General features: G+C 41.2%; 1 protein-coding gene across 4 annotated transcripts in view; it reads right to left on the bottom strand.

Moving 5' to 3' along the window:
• The window catches only part of GK5 (glycerol kinase 5), an 84,309-nt gene that overhangs the window by 25,503 nt on the left and 34,172 nt on the right, over nt 1–24,634 (bottom strand). For 3 of the 4 annotated variants that reach the window (XM_084639757.1, XM_084639758.1, XM_084639760.1), the window contains exons 6-13: nt 24,525–24,600; nt 18,189–18,250; nt 18,037–18,110; nt 17,630–17,690; nt 14,797–14,923; nt 6,370–6,474; nt 4,943–5,037; nt 4,734–4,832 (exon numbers count right to left, since the gene is read on the bottom strand). In XM_084639757.1, coding sequence (XP_084495883.1) covers nt 4,734–4,832; nt 4,943–5,037; nt 6,370–6,474; nt 14,797–14,923; nt 17,630–17,690; nt 18,037–18,110; nt 18,189–18,250; nt 24,525–24,600 — 699 coding nt within the window. The remainder of the gene's footprint in view (nt 1–4,733; nt 4,833–4,942; nt 5,038–6,369; nt 6,475–14,796; nt 14,924–17,629; nt 17,691–18,036; nt 18,111–18,188; nt 18,251–24,524; nt 24,601–24,634) is intronic. The other variant, XM_084639759.1, reaches the window with a different exon arrangement.

Here is a 24,634-nt window from a genome sequence, read left to right as displayed (position 1 = left end):
CTTTCTATCTACCCGATGGGACTCTATCTTCTAGACTGAGCACTATCAGAGATGCTTAGTTTTGCAGTTCTCAAACTGTGGATGTATCTCCAGTGATAACATACTTGTTAACAGCAAAAATGTTTTTAAATAAATAAATATATAGAGGAGAGAAATAACAGACCTCAACCCTATTGTCCCTCTGCAAATTTGTGTTCAGAGTTAATCCCTTATGTCTCTCTAAAAGTGAAAAGTTTCAAAAAGTTCAATGAATAGAAGATTGTTGGGGGTGGAATAGATCTGGACGAGGAGATGACATCTGGAGATAAATGTGAGAAGGGAGGGACAGACAGTAGAAACAAAAGTGAAATGGTTTGAGCAGCATATTCCAGAAGTCTTGAGGTCTTTCTGAGTGTAGACTTCATTGACTTGAGATCTACCATATCATTCTCACACTAGAAGGGAAAACCTATAATGGCAGCAGGCTGTAAAAGAGATTCAGTTTGGAAATATTTTAATAAAGTTCCTCTACCTGTGGGTAAAACAGGCATGCATGCAAAATGAAAGCAGTGCAACAAAGAAATGCAAGGCCCGGTTGTCCAAATGAAACAACATCATGAGAGTGTTCCTTCTCAGGAGGAAGCTGCATTGAAGATGATGAAAGGAACATGTCTGAATATGCAGGATCTGCAGGTTGGTAAACTTTTTTATTTCATACTTCTTTCTTCAGGACTGCCTGTCTTCCTTCTGGATTATTCTTGAATTCTCACGTTTGAGCAAAAAACAGTTGTTACTCTATGGTACTATCATTTTAGACGCAGTTGTGATAAAAAATAAATAGATGAAATAGGCAGATCTTCCTTTTACAATTTCACCATTAAAGTAGTACTGCGTGTCAGTGAATGCAATGAGTAATATTAAATGAGCAGTATGGTAATAATAATTAAATAACTGCACTGACTTATTTTGTTTAGGAGAATCCATCCTCAACATACAGGATTCTGAAGACTATCTACCTTCAAGATCACCATCATTTTCTATAGTTTCAGAGTTATCTGCCAATGATAGTGTTTCAGTCACATCATGCATGTCACATAGCCACAGTATATCACCTGTAGCAAAAAGAAAAAAAAAACTCCATCATCCAGAAACAACCATAGATAAGTTTGTGATAAGAACCAGCAGATTACAAAAACCAGATTACAAAAAGAGGTAACTGATGAAAAAATTGCCCTGTTTGTTTATGCAACAAACTCTCCTTTCCATATGATTGAGAACCCACACTTCATTAACATGGTTCAGTCATTAAGACCAGGATACAGTCCACCCAACAGAGCAGATGTCGCAGGCAAATTGCAGGATAAAGTGTATGAAAGAGAAATTGAGCACTGTGCAAAAGGTCGAGAGGGTGAAATTGTTAACCTGATGGGTGGAGCAATGTCCACAATGATCCTGTTGTATGTGCTTGTGTGACAACGAAGAAGGGAATGTTTTCCTTACAGAAACAATTGATACATCAGGAAATGCATACACAGCAGAATACTTACAAGAAGTAGCAGTAAAAGCTATAACAAACTGTGAAAAAAAATTCAAATGTCTAGTACGCAGGTTTGTCACAGACAATGCTGCAAATGTATCCAAGATGAGAAGAAATTATTTAGAAGAGAGTGAAGAGTGTCCCAAGCTAACAACATATGGTTGCAGTGCTCATTTGATGCACCTCCTAGCCAAAAACTTCAGAGTTCCAGAAATAAAGGCTAATGTAGTTGAAATTGCAAAATACTTCCGTAACAATCACTTTGCAGCAGCTAGTCTGAAAAAAGTGGGAGGAACCAAGCTAACTCTCCCACAAGAGAGTTAACTACATTCAAAAATTCATACGCTTGTTTTGTTAAAATATTATATGTTTGCTGTTGAAGAAAAGAATCCAGAATACATAATGTTGTTGTTTTAGTTAAATAAAACAATGTAAATGTCTGTCTGGTGACGTTCTCCTCCTAATACAGCATGGCAAGAATATCCTCCAAATATTAGTGATTAACCTGTTGAACTGGAGATATTTATGAAGTCATTGAGAGGTGAACTATCTACTTCAATTACCTTTGGTAAATGAAATAACCAAACAATAATTCATTTTCTGATATAGCTATAAAACTAATCTGAAAAGTTTTCAAAATAAGTCACTTAAAAAATGTATAGCGTGTACCTTCTAAAAATGAAACCTACATCTATCTCTGAGTTGTGAAGAATACGTATTAAGGTTATAGCAAGCAACAAGAATGCACTATTATGTAGAAATCCATGATTAAATAGTCTTCCTGACTGGTGATTTAAATCATGATTTAAATTAATTTGATTTAAATCAAATCCACCCAAGGAAAAAGAGGTGATTTTTGGCAGAGCGAAGCAAGGTTCTATGCTCAACTTGATGGCATTTCTCTTTGGATGCAACATGACAACTTTTGAATGCTACACCCAATCTATCCCAAAATGTCAGAGAATGTTCTAAGCCTCAATGGTCAGAACCCTACTGGTTGTGATGGAAACTGGAAAACTGCAAGGGGAAAATGGGAGACGCACCTTCCAGCCTAACAATACCCTAACTTCAACAACCATCACGTATCCATCAAATTCTCTCTAGAACACTCCCAACACCAACATCAACTTCCTGCACACCATGATCAGCTGCAACAATAGAATGTTACCGACAACTATATAGAAGAAGCCCACAGACCACCACACTTACCTTCACAGATCCAGTAACCACGCCAGATATAACAAAAAAATCTGTTATCTATAGCCACACACTCAGATACCACAAAATATGCTCCAAGGATAAAGCCCAAGATACACACCTTACCAAAAAAGAACATTCCACCAACGAAGCAGATTGCATCATGGAATGGGCCACCCAAACACCCAGAGAGATACTGCTTCAATAAAGAAAAAAATCCCAGCTATCGCACAGCCCTACTCGTCACCTACCACTACACATTGGAACTCATACAGGATATCATAAAACAATTACAACCCATACTCGAAGGGGACCACATCTCAAAAGAAAGCCTTCCTAAATTCCCTCTTCTGGCCTTCAAACAACCGCCCAATCTCGCCAAGCTCATCAGAAGCAAGCTCCCCATTGACCAGGACACACCAACGCAAAGTGGCACCAGGTCCTGCCAGAACAACAGATGCAAAACATACAGACTTATCTCCACTGCTACAATGAACAATACCCTCCGCAACATACCTTCCAAGATCCATGGTCCTATACATGTCTATCACAACATGTGGTGTACCCCATCTACTACACCAAATGCCCCAACAACAACTATCTGTTTTCATCCACATGATCACTATACTCTCAAATGAACTCATACACAGACACTCACCCTATCACCAGTGGATGAACATTTTACACAAAGTGATCACTCTGTATCTGACCTATCAGTCCTCATTGTCAAAATGACAACATCTTCAGAAGATGAGCCTGAACTTAAATCCATAATTCTGCTGGACACTAAAAACCATGGATTTAACTGAGACACTGGTTTTTACACCCTGCTGCCTTCTACCCCCTCCTTGGTCCCAGGACTGCAGAGGTGTTAATTGCCTACTTAAAATTAAGTGGTCTCCTATAACATGTGGGACCCCTTTTGCTTAACAATCTGCCCCACCTTGCATTTAGCTTGAACACTGTGGTTACCTTCCCCAGACTTGATAAAAAGCTCTGTGAAGCTTAAAAGCTTGTCCCTTCCACCGACAGAAGTTGGTTCAATAAAAGATATTATCTCACCCATCTTGTCTCTCGCACATCCTGGGACAAACACAGCTACAGCATTACTGCAAATAACCCCTCACTACAGCTCTGCCCAACCTCCCAATGCAATTTAAAATGCTGACACCCTGTATAGCTTATCCTCCAAACAAACAAACGAACAAAAAGAAATAAGAATTGAGAGTGGGAAAGAGGACATGGGAGGGCATACAGAGTCTCTGGCATGGAGGGAGTGACACACACAGCTCTTGGTATGAATGAAGATATAGAGACCCTGGCATGTAAGGGAAAGGAGAACTAGGGTGAGGGGGGTTTACACAGAACCCCTAAAGGAGGGAGATATGCAGAGCACCTTGCAGGAGGGGAAGAATGGGGATAATGGTATGAGGGGACAGGAGCATGGAAGGAGAAAGGAGGACCCTGGCAAAGGGGAGGAATACAGAGAGTCCCTGGCATGAGGAAAGGGGGAGTTGCAGGGAGTACCTGAAATACAGGGAGAGAAGAGGGTGGTGCACAGGGAGCTTGTGGGAGAAACTGCAGAATGTTAAAAGCCCCTGGTGTGTGCAATGAGCTCAGCCTACGAAGCAACCCTCTAGTATATTTGAACAAGATTGAGTTGTGCATACTGAGAACTACAAGAAAACACAAATGTACAGTTAAAAATTAAATCCACATACCACCATATAGTTGGTTAACAGTCATTAGTGCTATGCTTTAAGGCCCCGATTCGGGAAAGCAACCTTATTCAGGGAAGTTCTTAAGCACTTAGTTAATGCTTTCTTGAATCGTGGCTGTGAAAAAAATGACATAAAACCAATACTTTGAGTCCAGCTCAGTTCTTTGAAAGAATAAGCTGGTGGTCAAGGCACTGGACTGAAATGCAAGAGATCTGGGTTCTGTTCTTGTGACACTAGGCAAATCACTTAATCTGTCTGTACTGTAGTTCCCCATCTGTAAAATGGGAATATTTCCCTACCTCACGTGTTTTTTTTGAGGATATATTCATTAACGTTTTTAGATGTTCAGATACCACAGAGGCCCTCAGATACCACCGTGATGGGCATGGAACAAGAACCTGAATAGAAAAAAATAGATACCATGATAATGGGCAAATTGACAGATATTAATGTTTAAGCAAGACACAAAAAATCATTTGTGTCATATTATTAAGGATGATATTTTTACCTGCAAACCACTAAAAGATGGAACAAAACAAACTCCTTCAGAATCAATCACATTTCGTGCCATTCTTGATGTCTCGTCTACGCTGGTGAAAAGATCTGTAGGGGTCCACACAAAAAAGTCAACTGACTAAATTATTTACTTTTACTTTTCTTAATAAATTATTATAGACAAAATTCCTAAATTAAATATTTCACCTGGCACATATTAAGAAAAAAAAAAATCTTTCTGAATTTCAATTCCATCAGCCCCATGAAAGAGAACTATCCAGGATCAAGAAACCAAATCCACAACCATCTTCAAATATCCGTACCACGCTATAGCCCATTAAACTGTCAAAATCTTGTATCAAGGATAATTCCCTCTCGTCAGGGTATTATATACGGGACTTGTGAAAGCTAATAATGCTACTCTAAGTAAACTGGAGGTGATGCTGAGAAATATAAAAGGATGTCTTCCCCCATAAGCTGTAACTGCCAGCCAAGATCCAACAAGACTACAGGCCAGATCCTTGGCACCCTGTTCTAGCTACACTGTGGTGCTCAGACAGTGCCAAGCAACCAGAAAGAAGCCTTAACTGGACAGCTGGGGATTCCACTGGTGGGAGGGAATTACTAAGTGCCTTGAAGCTTCATGTCACCCATTCCCAATCACCCAGCACAGATGACATCATGGGAAGAAGGGGTATGGCTGGGGTGCCCTGTGAATTGATAATTCCCAGTTGGGATAATAGTCCTTAGGGCTACACCAAGTTACAAAACAGACTAAGCAGATGGAGTGGAAATGTGGCTTAGAACCTCTTCTCCTTGCTCCCCGAACCTCACGTCCCAAACCAAGCACAGCTTGGCTAAGACTTGAGGATCAGGCCCTACAATCAGGAACTGAACAGAAGTCTCTTCTATGGTAGTACAGATTACTAACCACTAGGCTATTTGGAAGTCTATGGGCATGTCTACACTAGAAACTTAAGTCGACCTATGCTATGTCAACTTACAACCACTGCAGTAATTACTATGGTGGTTGATGTCCACACTTCTGTCTTCACCAGGAGTGCTTCCACTGAGTTAAGAGGGGCAGTGTGGGGGGCTGAGAGTCCCAATGTTAGGGCAGCAGCCGGACTCCCCACAGGGAGCTGGGGGCCTCCAAGCAGCAGCCAGGTTCTCCGTGGGGATTGGATTGCTGCAGCCTGGCTGGGAGCAGGGAGCCCAGGGGCAGTCGGGCTCTAGCTGGCGCCCCACACCTACCCCAATGATAGCCTGGCTTTCTTGTCAATTTCAAGGCTCCATAATGGAGAAACTAGATAACTTATCTATTAAAGAGAACAAATGGAAGCCTAATACTATGAACAGGAGCCAGCTAGAGGACCCTATAAAGAAGCATCTTACAGGGTTAATTGTTTTATAGCATTATACAATTGAAAAGCCACTTACCTAACTCCTTAGCCCATTTTATGGTAGAGCCAGCATCTGATTCATTGCCTTCAGCTAAGAAGACCACCTCTTTCCCAATCTTCCAACCAACCACTGGATACAGACCTTAAAATTTTGCACGTATGCACACACACACACAATAAAAGAAAAGTAGTCAAGTCCACAAACTGCTTCCAGAGAGATTAAATAAAACACAACTAACAAAAAATCCTTAAATTGTAGCTGCAACTTTTGTCCACTTCCTTTACAAAATTCAACTTAAATGTCAGTGCTACAGCTTGAACATTTTGTGGGGTCTTAGAAGAAAATATTCCACAAAAAATTACTAGCAAAAGTAAACCAGAAATGAATAATAGTTTATTTTTAATAAAGGAGAAATGCAATGCAACCTAAAATCAATTTAGAGTCACTATATCTAATTACAAAAAAAAAGTCACTGAAAGAATAAAAAAACCCTACTAAAAATAGTTATTTTGAGAGCTTCATGAAGCAGTTTAGGATTTTAAAAAATTCAGATCCTTATTAGAAACAATAAGAAGTCTTAAAGCTGTTAAATTCTACAATTCAAAACATACACACACACAGTTAAAGCTATTTAACATGTACGCATGCTTTTCTTAAATTACAGAAGTTACTTTACACAATGGTTTCTAAAGGGATCTGAATATTCCTAATCCTAATATAAATCAGGAGGCTTGAGCCTCCAAGTGGGAAATATACAGATATACTGAAACATAAAACAGCAGTCCCAACTGAGAAAAAAAACAGTCTCATTCGCGGAAGGTACTCAAATAGCGATAAAAAGTATTTCTGAAAATTCATTTTTCAGTATATGATTCTATGTAAGAGAAAGTTTCATAATTTGGCCTCCCTGTGCCCACAATGGCTCTTGCAAGCCACCTGTGGTACTGTACTGTGTGATTTGCCTTATACAAAACAACACAAATCCCATTTTAAAGTATGTGTAAGTGTATAAAACGAACAGCATGTATTTATGTACACATGACATGATAATTCAGTCTGTGTTGGAGTTCATGTCTAGCTAAGGAGTGATTCAGAAAAAACAGATCATTTTGTGAAAAGGACACACTTGTGCTAATAACAGCTCAAAAAGAATAAAGAAAATGCAGAAATACAAGGGCAAATATGGCCTGGTTTTACATCAGTTAATTTGCAACTATACTGGGTAATGTGTTTCCAAGTGCTGCCTGCTGAAAGTATGAAGCCTTCAAAGCTGTTGTGACATCTGGAAACTAATCATACATGAAGATAAACTGAGCATTTTTTTTTTCAGAGAAAGCTTAAAGCCTTGAAAAAACATTAACAAGTCTTGATTAATTAAACTAGTAATGTTCAACACAAATGTCTCTCATTTGATATCTATACAAGCTGTGCAGAGTATAAGGCACAACCAATTACACGGAACCTCATGTTTTTCTTTTCAAGAGACATGGTTTCAAATGTTAAAAGTCTTCAAGCAAATCACCGAACTGCAAACAGTGCCTTTGTCGAACTACACTGTTTCACACTTTATTAGTGATTAGGGTGACCAGATAGCAAGTGGGAAAAATCGGGACTGGGGGTGAGTGGGAGGGTAATAGGCACCTATATAAGACAAAACCCCAAACATAGGGACTGTCCCTATAAAATCAGGACATCTGGTCACCCTATTAATGATACAACTGAGGATGTCAGAGAGCAGCTGCTTTCAAAATTAAGGGAATGGGTCTACTTAGCAACTCACCTGGTGTCTCTGGTATTGCATAGCTTTTACTCTGTGAGATGGCTGAGTGACTGTTCAGTTGAAAAAGACTCACACTTTTGTAAAGCTGTGCCAGAACACACATCAAGTGAAGTATTTGAGACAACTCAGGGGACAGGTTTCAGAGTAGCAGCCGTGTTAGTCACAGAAATCATAGAATATCAGGGTTGGAAGGGACCTCAGGAGGTCATCTAGTCCAACCCCCTGCTCAAAGCAGGTCCCATCCCAAATTTTTGCCCCAGATCCCAAATGGCCCCCTCAAGGATTGAACTCACAACCCTGGGTTTAGCAGGCCAATGCTCAAACCACTGAGCTATCCCTCCCCCGACGCATAGTGATGAAGTGAGCTATAGCTGACGAAAGCTTATGCTCTAATAAATTAGTTAGTCTCTAAGGTGCCACAAGTACTCCTGTTCTTTTCTCAGGGGACAGTCAAAGATTTGCACATGGAGTGGGAATTATTACAATCACTTTTACAACATTATAATCTCCACAAATGAAGCCAATCCAACAACAGGTGACAACTGCATCCTGATTGCACAAATCCAAAACACTGCACCTAATGATTCCACTATTTCACATATAGCCAAGCTCCTGCTGTTAAGAAGGTGTCTGAAAATCTTCATCATATCTTTCATGAAGCTGTTAAGTACTGAACATCAAAGATTATCTGGTGAATTTTCTACTTTTTGCACTCCTCCTTGGATCATGATTCTTCCACCAGCAACTATTTCACACTGAACTCAGGCAATTCTCAGGAAGTAAAGCACCACTCAGCTTTTCAAATTAAGAGCAGGGGTTCAGAATTATCAACAATCTCCCCTTGCTGATGGATTCAGTAATTCATGGCAGATGGCAAACAATGTATTTTGCCAACATTTCTGGATGCTTAATTGAGCTGAAAAATTCTTCTCCGGGGACAGAATATGAATGTTCTGTCTATGCACAGTATAACAAGGTAGAAGCATTCACCAAAATATTTGGAAACTGGTCTTCCTGAATACAAAGGAGAAACTGGGGAGTCAATATTTCTTGCTTCAGACTTCATCAAGAGAAGGAACTAGCAGGCTGAGAACCACCAGAAACTCATAAATCAGCATCTGAGATATTAATTTCAAACCCAGTTTAGGAAATACTTTCCTGATGACTCACAACAGGGATCACCAACCCCTTCATCCACTATGCTGTTGACTCAGCACTGCAAGTTAAACTGAGAGACCTCTTGTATGACAAGCCTCTGTAACCGACTTTCACTGAAGGAGGAATGTTTAGTTTAGAAACTTTTAGTTTCTAAAGTTATTAGTTTAGAAACTTCATCAGTCTCATTTTCATCTTTTTATCTCTGCTAGTCAGGCTTCTCTTTGGTCGTGACAATAAAAATTAAGCGCATTCAATCATCTTTGACCAACAATGTCTTAAGCCTATATTTCCCCCAATTCAGCTTCTTTCAGAAGCAAGACAAGACACATCTATAACTGAAATGAGAAGGTAGTTAAAATTTTGGACTTTATCATTTTGCTTTTAGTAACTGGTGCGATGGTTAATTTCACCTCTCTGTGGTTACTGTTAGCAGTATTGGACAAGTGGACTGCAAAAAATTTGTTAAACTGGAAGGAAAAGCTTAAAAAATGTGGAGACCCTTATTCTGAGGTAGTATAACAAATCACTGCATATTTCCTTGGATGCAAAAGGATTAATACATGAAACAAGTAGGGTACAACATTTATTCTTATATGAAAGGGTGAAGAATCTGATTTATTTAGCTGATGGATTCCAAAAAAATATTTTAAGATCTCACAGATTCAAGTACCCTATATCTCCACATATTTGTTTTACAGTATATATAAACCATTAGTCATGTAGATTATTCCTGAAAATATTTCTGTAAAGTTATTACTACATCTGCACTCCATAGTCCATTCTATCCACTTGAAATGTTTCCTAGGAAATGGGAGTGAATTCATGAACAGACCAGCTTTACCTCCCACACTCTCCCTCTATGCCAGTCAATACCTATGCTTTCTCCTTTAAAAGTTTGATTATAAATTACATTCCATCACAATTAATCTGGAATTTTCAAAGAAGCCGAGGAAGTTAGGTGACAACTGCCTATGGCAAATTGCAGACTCAACACCCCCCCCACACACACACACACTGTCCTTTGGCCTACTCTGGCCATAGCGGTGTCCTAGCCCACTGATCAGACAGAGTCCTGTCCTTTCTGGGGCCACAGAGTCCTTTACCAAAGTCCTAAAAAGTTTGCTTTTTGCATACAAAAAGCAAACCTGCAGCCCAGCTCGGCTCAGTTGGCAGCCACTTTAAAGCATGCATGCTTCCACTGCTTTAGGCTACTATACTTCTGTGCCTCAATCCACTCCCCAATCCAGGGGCTGGCCCCTTGTTCAGGGAAGCTCCAGCTTGGCCACCAACTTGTCCCTGGAGAAGCTTGTCTGGTCGTCTTCTCTTTTTCCTTCTCACTTATCCTTCAGGCTGCTTCTCAGAGATGGGGAATTCCCCAACTCCTCTCCTCTGGGTTTCCTTCCACCAACTGGTCTCACCCATTTTTTTTTTATGGAAACAAGCCTTCCTCTTCCCAAGCTGGACTTTATTTCTAATTAGTCTTAGCCCACCCTTCAGGTGCAAGCTAGAAGGTTAACTGGCCCATATTAACCCTTTCACAGGATGTGTGAGGTAAACAGCCCATGACACTCCTATTGAAATTCAACTAAAATTCAATGGCAGTTAGGCCCTAACTCCCTTAGATGCCTTTGAAAAATCCTACTTCAAATGTCATTTCCTTAGTATCAGTGATGTCAAATTTACTAGCTCATCGGATGTCCAGAGTGTCTTCCAGTGTAGAGAAGATCTGATTTTTTAATTAAAGCCCCTCACATTTCTATACTGAAGAAATGGTTACTCACCCTGTGAACTAACTGTGGTCCTTCGGGTGCTCAATTCTAGGTGCGCTTGTGCCCCCTTGCGCTTTTGATCGGAGAGGTCTCATAGCAGTGTCCATTCAGACCACGCATGCGTGTTACTCAGCCTTGTGCTCCATGCCATTGCTATATAGTATTGTGCGTGATGGATAACTGTCCTCAGTTCCTTCTCTACTGTGAAGCCCCATGACAAGGAACTCCGAAGCAGAGGGGATGGAGGGTTGGTAGTGGAATACACTTACTGCACAGGGTAACAATTTCTTCTTCTTCTTCAAGTCCTTGTGGGTGGTCCATTCTAGGTGACAATCAAGCAGCTCTCCTTTAAGGAGGAGGGGGCTTTGGAGTCTAGTTCAGTATGGTAGAAAGTACAGCTGAACCGAACACATTCTCGAAAGCAGAATCTCAAATTATTGCATAGCATTCAACAAATGCATACAGAGAAGCACAAGTTGAGACTTTACATACTCCTTTGATAGGAATGTTCTTAAGAAAGGCTGTGGAGGTAGAAATAAATCTCGTAGAATGAGCTTATATGTCAGCAGATGCTTTGAGATTAGAGATTGCAGCTCCTTTTGTTCTGTCTGTGATTGAGACAAAACCTGGAAGTCTTCCTGAAAGATTTAGTCCTGTCAAGGTAGAAGGCCAGGCTTCCCCTGACATCAATCATGTGGAATGCCTTCTCCTTATCCCAGTGAGGTTTAGGGTGCAAGATGGGGAGAGGAATGGGCTGATTAATATGGAAATAAGAAGGTACTTTTGGCAAAAACTTGAGGTGTAATCATAATGTGACCTTGCCTCTGAAAAATTTTGTGAATGGGGGGTATTGCCATAAGAGCTTCTATTTCCCCCATTCATCGAGCCGATGTGATGGCAACCAGAAATGCCATTTTCATTAATAAATGGAGGAGTAAGCAGGCAGCTGTAGGTTCAAAGGTGGTCTTGTAAATCATTTAAGAACCAAATTGAGGTCCCAAACTGGAGTAGGTGTTTAACTGGCAGAAAAAGTTGCCTAGGCATTTGAGAAACCTCACTGTTGTTGGGCAAATACAGAGTACCATGGAACCTCAAATATATTAACACCAGAGTTATGGACCAACCAGTCAACTGGACAACATATGAAACCAGAAGTAACCAATCAGGCAGCAGCAGAGACAAAAAAAAAGGGGGGGGGGAGGAGAGAAATACTGTAGCGTGCCTGTACTGCATCTAAAAGGTAGGCACATGTGGGCTGCCTGTCCCCACCCCAACCATACCGCTACCCCGACCCCCACCCCCACACGCAGGGCACCCACTTACAACTTAGAGTTGAAGACAATGAGATTTTCAGGCAAAACTGTGAGCCCCACTGCCAACCCAAGGCAGCTAGAGCAGGAGCAGCACTGGGGTCTGTGCTCCTTTCCTGTAAGCTGTGGGTGCTGTTTACATCCCCCCTTCCCCTGGCCAGAGAGGGGAGGTGCTGTTTTCACACACACACACACACACACACACACACACACACACACACACACACACACACACACACACACACACACAGGACACGCTGCCTTCCAGGTTTGTTAACCCCCTCAACCTCCAAGGAGTTAGGAGAAGGGTGAGAAAATAAAAATTCTGACTCCTTAGGAAGATCATCATATTTTTTGTCTGTCCTCCTGCACATGGGAGGACTTCAGGCCAGAATATGCCAGATGACCTTTTCAGGATCCAGGAGTGCCTTGTTGACTGACAGGGCAATATGGGCAGAGGAGCCTGTATGGAGGATATTGAGCAGCTTATCATGCAGTTCTTTAATCTCCACCAGGGGGATTTGTAAAGAATCCGTAATATTCTTGATGAGATCCTGAAACTGCTTAAAATCATCAGCCAGGATGGTGTAGGTGGCATGACAGTTTCATCTGAGGATGAAGAGATGTTTGCAATTGGAGAAACCTTGTCAACCCTGGCCTCTTGTTCCTCAAAGGTCTCTTCCTGAGACTCTGGTCTCCTGGAAAGGGAGTGTGAGAAGGGTTGTCTATCTCTACAAACAGTAGACTTTGAGGTCCCAGAGAATGGATTGCGATAAGCCACCCAGGGGTGCTAGTATGGCCAAGGGGGGTGGCGCAACCCACTAGTGCTTGCCCCAGCAGGATGGTAGCTGTGGACATCTGTCACAAATGAGTTCAGGTTCCTCAGGAACAGAACCTTCATAGGCGTGGAGTGGAGACCCTTGCATAGATATTTGGAAGGCTGAGGCAAAATCTTCGTCAGAATCCTCCTCCTCTAAAGTCATTCGGTAATGGTGGGGCAGCAGGAGGAGCTTGAGGTACCACCATCAGTACTGGATGGGTGTTCGGAGATAGAGAAGGTTATTCACCTTGTGCAATAAATGAGGTTCTTCAAGATGGTTGTCCCTGTGGATGCTCCACTTTAGGTGTCTTGGCACCTTGCACTTCTAATCGGAAATTTGTAGTAGTAGTGCCCTGGTTGGCCGCGCCAAGACTCTTAAAGGGACACTTCTCAAAGAAGAACTGGAGGCTCTTGGTAACAGGGAAGTGTGAAGTACATAGGTACCAGATAGGTGTGTCCAGAGATCTGTTGGTACAATGTCCTGGGAATGAGCTAAAATAACAGTAGCCAAAGGAGCCACAAGTTTCAAACACTCCGGGGGGTGGGAGGAAGAATCCAGACAGAGCTCAAGCTGTCTTTTTCAGTACCATGGTTGAGCTCTTCTTGATGCCATGGTCTCCTGTCGGTACCGATGGTCTTTCGGAGCCCCATATTTTAGAGTCTGTACGCTTAGTAGAGCTCTCAGTACCTGAGAAAACAGCAGCCTTGGAGACCAATGGGAGCCGGGGAGCTGATGACTTAAAACTTTTTTGAGGTATATTCCCTACCTGGAGAACTCAGAGCACGGTCTTTGGAAGACTTATGAGAGGAAACTTGGTCTTCTCCTTAGATGCCCTTGAGGAGTGTGGTTCAGAGACAGAAGAGGCAGCTGACTTACTCAGAGATTGTCATATAGGGGGGCGCTCCTGGCATGGATCAGAGGCTGGACGCAAGCTCTCTATCGTAAGGAGTTGAAATTTTATCTCCCTGTTCTTTCTGTCTAGATTTTAACGAGACAGAAGTTGCACTTTTGGGAAATACAGGTTTCCCCAAAACAAGGGATGCAGTGGGAATGTCCATTGCTCACCCGATTGCCTCCTGGCATGACAGGCAATGTTTGAATCTGGAAGAATTGGGTATACCCTTGGAAAAGGCAAAACCTTGCGGAGGAAAGGAAATATCTAAAAAGCTATATCTAACTATGTATTTGTTTCTTTTTGTTTAAAAAAAGCCAACTAATACAACCATTACTAAGTACTAACTATTATAATACACTAACTACAAAAGCTAAGAGAACACAGTTGAGGCAAAACTGAACTCGGACAATTAGCTGGGGTGGCTGAGAAGGAACTGAGGATAGCCATCCATGAAGTGCAACAGCATGGGGTACAAGACTAAGTAACATGCATGTGAGGGCTGAACAGACACTGCTATGAGAAATCTCAGACTGAAGGTGCAGGGGGTGCAAGCACACCTATAGTGGAGCACCTGTAGGGACACTCCTTGAAGAAGAAAATGCCTTTCACTCCTTCTTTATACATCCAAAAGCAGCAAAAAATGGACACAAAACCTATTTGTATCCCCTTTGCAGTCACGTTTAAAAAACAGGTCAAAAACCATAAAACATTTTTAAATGACAAAGTTTACCTGCCCCAGGCGTATGAAGACGGTTCCCAGTGTTAACATCCCAAAAGATACCCGTTCCCATGGTTAGTTTAACATCTCCTGCATGAAAACAGCATTGTCCAAACATGGCTGCCTGCTGGTCCGCTACCTACAGTGCAAACAAACATACAAATTACTAACAGCTGCTAAATTTTGAAGCACAAAATTTCTCCCCATCACCCAATACATATATGTCAAACTTTAGAACAACCATATTCATACTTTAGAATGCGCATTTCCCTTTCTGAAAGAAAGTAACAATAATAGTATACAAAACTTTTTATCCATGGACTTTTTGTTTTTGATTTTCAAGTCTCTTCTACTGGTTACATTAATCATAATGGACCAGATTCTGCTATCTTTGCTCACACTGTTGATTTCAGTAGTACTACTAGCAGAATAAGGTACTACTCAGACAATGGCTGGTACACATTCCATGGTAAATGTGTTCTTAAATAGAATATTGCTTATCATCCATATCTGTTAGGAACTGGTATAAATAATAAGCTAGTTCTAAACTGTTCTGAGAAGCTAATGGGTAGGGCCCTACCAAATTCATAGTCCATTTTGGTCAATTTCATGGGCATAGGATTTTAAAGAGTAAATTTCATGATTTCAGCTATTTAAATCTGAAATTTCACAGTGTTATAATTGCAGGGATCCTCTTAACCCAAAAAGGAGTTGGAGGGAAGGGGCAGGATCACAAGGTTATTGTAGGGGGGAGCTGCAGTGCTGCTACCCTTACTTTTGTGCTGCTGCTGGCGGCGGCACTGCCTTCAGAGCTGGGCATCTGGAGAGTGGTGGCTGCTGGCCAGGAGCCCAGCTCTGAAAGCAGAGCCGTGCCAGTAGCAGTGCAGAAGTAAGGATGGCATGGTATTGTATTGCCACCCGTACTTCTGTACTGCTGCCTGCAGAGCTGGGCCCTCAGTCAGCAGCTGCCATTCTCCGGCCGCCCAGCTCTGAAGGCAGCAGTACAGAAGTAAGGGTGGCATGGTATGGTATTGCTGCTGGCGGGACACTGCCTTCAGCGCTGTGCGCCCAGCCAACAGCTGATGCTCTCCAGCCACCCAGCTCTGAAGGCAGCATAGAAGTAAGGGTGGCAAAACCATGACCCCCCTGCAACTCCCTGTCGGGCCACGAATCTCCAATTTGGGAAACGCTGGTCTCCCTTGTGAAATCTGTCCAGTATAGGGTAAAAGCAAACAAAAGACCAGGTTTCACAGGGAGAGACCAGATTTCACGAATTGTGATGCGTTTTTCATGGCTGTGAATTTGGTAGGGCCCTACTAACGGGCAAGGCTCCCTGTTCTACGCAGCATATCTAAATAATTATCCTTTATCCTACATAAGTTATAAACAAAAACTTATCCTCTTCCAAGCAATCTTCCCCTGCTGGGAAAATTAGACCCACACCATGAGGGTTGCTAGACTTGGTTACAAAGCTTTTTTGATTATACGTTTTTAATACAGTGGAGAAATCTCTGAATTCCAGGCTACCCTAGGCAACTAGCAATTATTTTATGCCACAGCAACCAGTCTAGTTTTTGAAATATTGCTTCGAGCCTCAATTTTTTTCTACCTTATACTTCAGTTTTCTCATTTAAATCTAAATTATATACAAGATGATTTCACCAGAACCAATGCTCCACTTACTAAGCAGCCTACTGGACCTAAATCATTGAGCAAATTGAAAATTCTGCAACAACTTCAAGTCAAAGTTCAAAAATTGCATTTTTTAAATAGTTAAGATGAATAACACAATCAGTACATTATATCCTGAGTCATTTTAATATTAAATTCAATCAAAATCTCAATGCTCTTCAATTTATTTTATACAGTCCCCAATTTTCAATATGCCACTCCATTTTTTTCTCTTTTTTTAAATACACAACATTAACAACAAACGTATTGTAGAAGCATTCAAGGGAAGGTTCAATGTTTTGGCACCTGGCAAACGGGACAGTAGGGACTTTCAGAATCCCAGAAGGTAGAGGTGATGGTTTGTGTTCCTCTTTGTGGGTAGGGATGCAGTTGAAGTTTTGGGGTCTTTAATTCCTGTTTCTCTGACCCCAACCTCTGACTCCACCCACCCTTAATTGTTCCTATTATATTCACAACTGTCTCCAACAATAAATTACTTTTAGAAGGAAACCTCCAGCTAATCAGTGAAACAGTTATAAAAGCTGACATTTAAACTGGCTTCAGCATTTACATTCCATTGAGATAAAAGGAGCAGTTATTGGACGTCATTTTTCCATTCAGCTCATATTTTATTTACTTATAGGTTTTCTACAATGTTTGTTACCTCACAAACAGTAATGGATTTCACCAGCCCTATGGCGGTAGTGAAGTATTATCCACACTTTACATATGGGAAGCTAAGGCACAGAGAAATTAAAGCCCCAATGCAGCAAGGGAATCTATTAGCACAGACACTTTTGCACCCATGTGGAATCCCAATGGAGTTATGCTAGGTAGAACCCATTGCAGGATCAGGCCCTAAATAACTGGCCTAGAAAACCACCCTGATCTCATAAGTCCTAGTTCGATGCCTAACAATAAGGTTATTTTCCCTCTCTGGATGGCTTGCTTCACAACCATGAGGGTTACAAACTTTTCCTTTGTTCTAAATGAAAGCAAAGATTTTGGAGTAAAATTTCACAACCAATTCTATAGTCATGGAATCTCAGAAAACACAGGACACAAACAATGATAAACTAGCAATTATAAAGACAGACACACAAGAGTATATTTACAAAAAAATAACACTATTCACTCAAGTACAAAAATATAATCATTAAAGATTTTCACTTACCAAGGCCACTATTGGAATAGGCACCCCAAATATTTCAGCATCAACTGAACCAAAGCTATGACTTAAATAAATGTTAAAAAAGTCACTGCACTGAATTGACAATTTTGAGAAATTAAAAAATAAATTTTAAAATAAGTCCTCAACATACACATAATTCAATGTTACTAAATTTTTTTTTTAATTTACAGAAATCATGAAGCTATTTTACCTTTTTCTGGTACAAAATACCAATTTGGATCTATGAATCAGACAAAAATGTGCAACTACCAATATTTACAATTAAAATTATTTTTGGCTTCACTTACCATACTACTTTTTAAAAATCTGCAGAGATTTTTGTGATCTTTTTGTAACGATTTAGTTATCAGATGTTATATTTTTGTTTAAGATTCTGTGTGCATACGTACCTTGTGTCCTCTACTGGAGGATATATAGACATCGGTATTGAAAATAATTTGCTCAAAACAGAACTCCAACACATCTGAAATAACAGAGATAATTAAAAAAAGTTAAACACGCTCAAAGAACAATCTACAACATTATGTTAATAGATTCATACCTGAAAGGGTTCAAAAATCCCTGTTGAACTGGCATTTGAATAATCTGTAGCATACACAGAACCTAGCAACAAAGGAACAAATAAAGTTTTAAATGCCTAGATATTCAGAGAGAGTTATTTGAAGCAAATATATGTACTATAAAGAGCTTGATGGCCTCTATTCAGCCCAAATTCACCAGTCTGCACACCCAAAGACATTTTAATTCCATCACACTGTAAAGGGTGGGATTCTATCTCTATCTTCTGAAGTGTCCAGCTAATAGCCTTATTTTTGATATATGCAGTTGTCCAGAAATGGAATGACAAATTCCTAGGCTTGGCAAGCCAGTCAACTGACCGATCAAATTATGTCAATTGACTGCCTATTATCTAATGAAAGTCATATATCATCAAATATTCCAGCAACAATCCGCTGACTCAGGTAGTAGCCTACTTTTTTGACTGCCTCATGATGTTTCATCTGTTAGCAAGCCTATCTAAATGTCTTGATCACTCACTTTACTACATGTTCATGTCACCAGTGGGGAAAAAGATGAATGAACTGCAAGTTGATCTAGAAGATTCCAGACAATCAAGAAGCTCAAACATATCTGTCTGTCTATCAATCCATCAATGTACATGGCTGTTTACAAATCAACTTAAAAGAGAGCTTCCAACCTAAACTGACTAGACAAACTGTTGTATCAACCAGGCAAGTTACTAACAAGCTTAAGAAACTCTCCCAATTAAAATAAACATTATTGTTTTAACCACAGGAACAAAATATGAAACAAGACACTATGCTGTTGGCAGAAATATTACACTGAAAACACTGTAGATACTACATAACATAGTCTCTAAGACAAACAGGTGGTCATCTGGGTCTGACAGGCCGTCTCTCAAGCCCCAGTTCCAGTGAAATGTCTTGTTGTGTTGGTACTACGGTGAAGTCATCCAATGCAGACTGGGTGTTGGCATAATCTCCTCTTGGTGCATAGGCAGGTGCAAGATAAGAAGCATTCCATACCCTCCCATCAGAAAGTCGATCGGTGTAAGGTCCCTTATTCTCTATGATTTTAAGAGGAGCTGTGAATTTATGGTCCCCTTTGCGTAAAATTCCAGGTTTTCGTATTCTAACAGAGGAACCACACTCAAACTTTGGTTCCTTAGCACCCCGCTGGCTTGTCTGTGAAAACCTTAGACTTTGTTTGGTTCTGTTCAACTGTTTTTCTCACATCTTCCTTGTTTGGGGCATCAGGTCGTGCCTTTAACAATCCAGCAACGTTCAGTTTAATATTCATCTGTTTCCCATGCAGTAACTCTGCGGGTGATCTTTGCGTTGTGGCATGTCGTGTAGCCCGATATGCTTGCAAGAAATCAGTAGTGAAGGGTATCCACAATCGCCCTTCCAGTTTAGTTGTTCGCAAACTCTTTCAAACTTCTGTTAAACCGTTCGATTTCCCCATTGGCTTGACGGTAATATAGGGATGACCTTCTGTGTAAAATGTTCCTCTGTGCTAGAAAAGTTTCAAACTCCAAGAAAGTAAATTGACTACCATTATCTGAAACCAGTTCTGTGGGGTTACCTTCCCTGCTAAAAACTGAAGAGAGGAACTTAATTACTGTAGCAGAAGAGATTTGCAATTATAAATGCTACCTCAGGCCACTTACTGAAATAGTCTATTAAAGTGATGGCGTAATGGCAGTCACTTGGAGAAGTATCAAAGGGTCCTACAATGTCAATCGCCACTTTTTCCCATGCAGTTTCAGGAAGACGAACAGGCTGTAATGGAGGGGTGCATGTCACTGCTGTCTTATCATGCATTTGGCAAGCGACACAGGATTTTATGAGTGCTTCAGTTTGAGAGTCCATCCCTGGCCACCAATACAGATCCCGTAGTTGTTGTTTGGTTCGGACAATTCCTTGATGAGTATCGTGTGCCAAGTGTATGAGTTTTGACTGTAATTCTTCTGGCACAAGGAGCCAGTGTGCATCTTGTAGAACATAGCCATCAAGCAAAGAAAGTTCATCCCCAACTCTTAAATAAGGCAGCAAAACTGGGTCAAGGTTTTTAGGGTGACTGGGCCATCTCTTTGTCAGAAATTCCCGTAGTTTTTGTTGAATTGGACACGCTGAACAAGCAGCTTGAAATTGTTCTCTTGTAACTGCAGTGAGAGTGCTTGTAATAAGTGCAACCACTACATCCTCATCCTCCGGTGGACCATCTGGTGAAGGCAAAGGCAGGCGAGAAAGGCAATCAGCCACCATATTTTGGTTTCCAGGCTTATATTCCAGTTCATAATTGAAAGAGAGTACTCTTGCAGACCATCGAGCAATACGGCATCCTACTCTTTCCAGTCCTTTCGTGGTGAGCAACGTCGTCAAAGGGCTGTGGTCTGTGCGCAATTTGAACATGCGGCCCCCCACATTTTTCAGTAGCCCAGACACAAGCAAGTGCTTCTTTTTTGACTGTAGAATATTTTCTCTCAGCATTACTTAGTGTCCTTGAAGCATATGCAACAGTCCTCTCTGTGTTGTCCTCATGCAGTTGTGTGAGAACAGCCCCAAGTCCATAACCAGAAGCATCAGTAGTTACAATTGTGGGCAATGCAGGACTGAATAGTGCAAGTACTGGACTAAGTACAATCAAGTCTTTCACTGTTTCGAAACTAGCTTGTGCATTCGTTGTCCACACTAAGGTTGAACTTCTCCGCAGTAATTCTTGTAAAGGTTCAATGACAGAAGCATAATTGGGAGTGAATTTTATATACCAGGAGGTAAGACCCAAGAAAGAACGTAAGGTTTGCAAATCTGTTGGAGGAGGAGCATTTAAAATTGCCAGGATATGATCTGGGTCAGGTTTTAGTCCAGCCTGTGAAATGGTATGCCCCAGAAAGCAGAGTTCAGTTTGTCTAAATTTGCATTTGGACCTATTGAGCTGGAGGCTTGCTGTGCTGATACAGTTTAGTACAGACTGCAGGTTATTGTCATGCTCCTCAGAAGTATTTCCATACATGATAATATCATCCAGATAGCACTGAACTCCATGTTGATTCTTCAGAATCAGTGACATTTTTTGAAAGGCACTTGGGGCAGATGCGAGACCATATGGAACATGTTTAAAAAGAAATAGTCCCTCATGTGTAATAAATGCTGTGAGGTCTCTGCTATCTTCATGCAACATAACATTGTGGTATGCGCTCTGCAAATCAAGAGTAGAAAACATCTTTGCTCCACGGAGTTCTGCAACTACTTCTTCTATGTGAGGAAGAGGATGGCTGTCAATCACAATAGGTTTATTTGGCTCCCTTAAGTTCACACAAAGGCGAATGCCTCCACCCTTCTTCTGCATCACTATTATAGGTGAAACCCATTCCGAGGAGTCAATGTCCTTTTGAACACATTTTCTAAGTTCCTCTGAATCAGCTTCCCTGACTGAAAATGGTAAGCGCCGTAACTTCTATCGTACAGGCATCACATTATTCTGCATTTTAACTTTATGCAGAAACCCATAAGCACAGCTGAGTTTCTCCTCAACCTGGTGTTGGGTCCCAGCTGAAACTGGTGTGTGTACCACAAGAGTGCTTTGCTGAGGAAGACCAATTCGTCCATTAACTACCCTGAGATTTAAAGCAGCCAATAAATCTCTGCCAAGGATAGGAGTGCCTTTGTGGACAATATAGAACTCTGCAGTTACACAGCCATCACCAAAAGTAACTATTGCTGGCAGGCAGCCATGTACTGGAATATGGTTTTTCAAATAGCATACCAACTGAAGTTTGGGTTCAGTAAGAGGCACATCTTTAAAGTAATGCAAATAGATGGAATCAGGTAGTATAGATACTGCTGAGCCAGTGTCCAACATTAGCTGAATAGAGTGTGATTTGCCTGAGGGTATGGCGGAAACGTTTACAGTGCACTTTATCTGTTCTGGAATATGTGCAGTAGTGATTTTATCCATGCTCAGCACAGTAACATCTGGTATTGTAACTGCATGCACCTGTTAACTGAACTGGCTGCTGCGACATAATTTAGCAAATGCCCAATCTTTTTGCAATGATTGTACTGAGCTACTTTTGCCGGATATTCTGTGTAGCTTGCAAGGTATTGTGGGGATCCACAGCGAAAGCATGCTTTTACTGTATTTTGAATTTGCTGATTTGGTGGTTTTTCATTAGTTTTCCTCTTGCAGTTGTGTGTCTGCAGTGGTAGTGAACTTTTCTGCAAAGGAGTCACAGCCTGGACTGTGCCTCCTGTATCCATGCTCATTATTTTGGCTTCAGCTGTAGCTGACTCAATCTGAGTAGCAATGGTTATTGCTTTTTCTAGTGTAAGTTGTGGTTCTAAAAGTAAGCGTTCTCTTACACAAAGCATGCTTGTTTTCTCAATGAGCTGGTCTCAAATCATCTCATCTGCCATATTCCCAAAGTCACAGATTACAATCAGACTCCTCAGGGAAGTAAAATACTGCATTATAGTTTCCTCTGGTTTCTGCTCACACTGGTGAAATCTGTAGCGATTAGCTACTACATTGACTTTTGGCACAAAAAAATTCTTTAATGCAGTGAGTGCAGTCTCATATTTATCATCTGCAAGGGGAAAAAAGTGTAAAATATACACTGCCCTTCTGCTCCAAGGCAGTGGATTAGCAGAGCATGCTTTCTTACTTCAGAAATCTCTGTAGCACCGATTGCAAACAAATAAGTCTCAAACGTACGGATCCAGGTAGTAAAAGCAACTGGAGGCTCACCTGAGCTTTGCAGAAAGGGTGCAGGTGGGTTCAGAGGCAGAAGATCCATCCTCGTCACCAAAATGTTGTATCAACCAGGCAAGGTACTAACAAGCTTCAACAGGACTTATTTTTAAAGTGGAAATCTCTTTACCAAGCTGCTGCTGCACCGTCTGTAGCTTTCTCCCAGCCTCTCAACTCCTCCCCCTCCTTCCTGTTTCCTGTCCTTTCAGACTCCCAACAGCCATTGCTCCCAATTCTAATAATTACAAGCAACATCTAAACACCACACAAACCTACAGAAATTAACTCAGCAGGCAGTGAGAGAAGAGCGTACACAGCCATTAAGCCTCCTCCTCCAAAACAAAGAAACTAGATGCACAACCATTAAGCTGATTGGAGAGTTTACCTGCTGCCAATTTAACATAAATTCATTAAAAAATTATGTTTAATGGCTATGTGTTTATTTAATTTTGTTTTTCTCTTCTTTTGTAAGAGAGCAGAACCACAAGTCAGAGGTCAAGAGCCAAGCCAAGTCAGGACACTAGGAAGTCAAGCCAGGGGAGCAGGAAGCACAAGGCACACAGTACAGAGCAGGATGGATCCCAATTCTTCGGACAGCTTCCTGTTCCTGTCTTAAGTAGGGCCAGCAGGCCAATCGGCTGCTTTGGGGCTTCACCAATAATACCTCAGAGGCGGAGCTTCAAACTGGGGCTGGGCTTCATGGGAACTGGTCAGCAGTTGTCAGCAGACTGCCAAGTGGAGAGCTGAATTGTGGCTGCTTCTGTGGACCTGGGTTCAAGGCTCATGGGTTGTGAGAGGCTAGCTGCGCCTCCCTCCCCTTTGTGGTCTCTCTGTGTGCCCTGACGTATCAAGCCTCCTAACCGGGCATGGAATTATGCAATTCTCCTATTCTTAGACTTAACCCTGGACTACAGTACCCTGTGTATCCACCATTCTTACCCTGCAGGTCTGACTGAGCTCAGGCACCTGCGGTTCTTCCCTTAGGGAGTCTGAGACCACTGGAATACAGCAATCAGACAGCCTTCTTAAAACCAAAGTATTGTTTACATGTCCAGTAGGAACAAAGCTTTCAGATTAAATGTATTTTTAAATAAAATAATCTACAAGCATATCTATTTTACCTAAAGTCTTACTATCCTCTGATGGTAACCTTGGCAAGCCTAATATCTTCAGACACTACCTGTTCAACTCTGTGTCTCTGTATTCCCCCAAACAACTACTGTCTCCTTTTCCTGAGAGGGTATCCCATTTTAAATTCTGGTTACCATTTTGTTCCTTTCTTTTCATGGTGCTTTGCCAAAACTATTAGCTTTGATGGCAGGAAATGTACATTAACAATTCAAGTGTTTGCTGAGAGGTGGCTCTCTTGAGCCCCTCTTTTCTTTTCTGCCTATTTTTTGGGACAGTCCCATCCTGAGTTAAACCAATATATTCATACAGCAAACATCCAAATAACCAGACCAACATTCAGTATTCATAAGTAACCCCAAATCCATCACACCTAATGTGGCAGTTGGGCTCTTGGGAATAACGGTAGGGGAATGCATTCAATATCTGCTCTAATTTGAAATATGTTTTGTTTAACCAGTGCTTCCAAACTCACCTTTGGTGAGTTTATATAACAGCCATGTGTCAATTGTTCCAAAGCAGCAATTGTTTTCATTGGCTGCTTGTTGTACCTGAAAACAAAAAAACAAAAAAAACCCAAAAAAA

Source organism: Lepidochelys olivacea, assembly GCF_965140295.1.
Source record: "Lepidochelys olivacea isolate rLepOli2 genome assembly, chromosome: 9".
In the NCBI taxonomy this organism is placed as follows: domain Eukaryota; kingdom Metazoa; phylum Chordata; order Testudines; family Cheloniidae; genus Lepidochelys; species Lepidochelys olivacea.
This window is presented reverse-complemented; position numbering and strand designations above follow the sequence as displayed.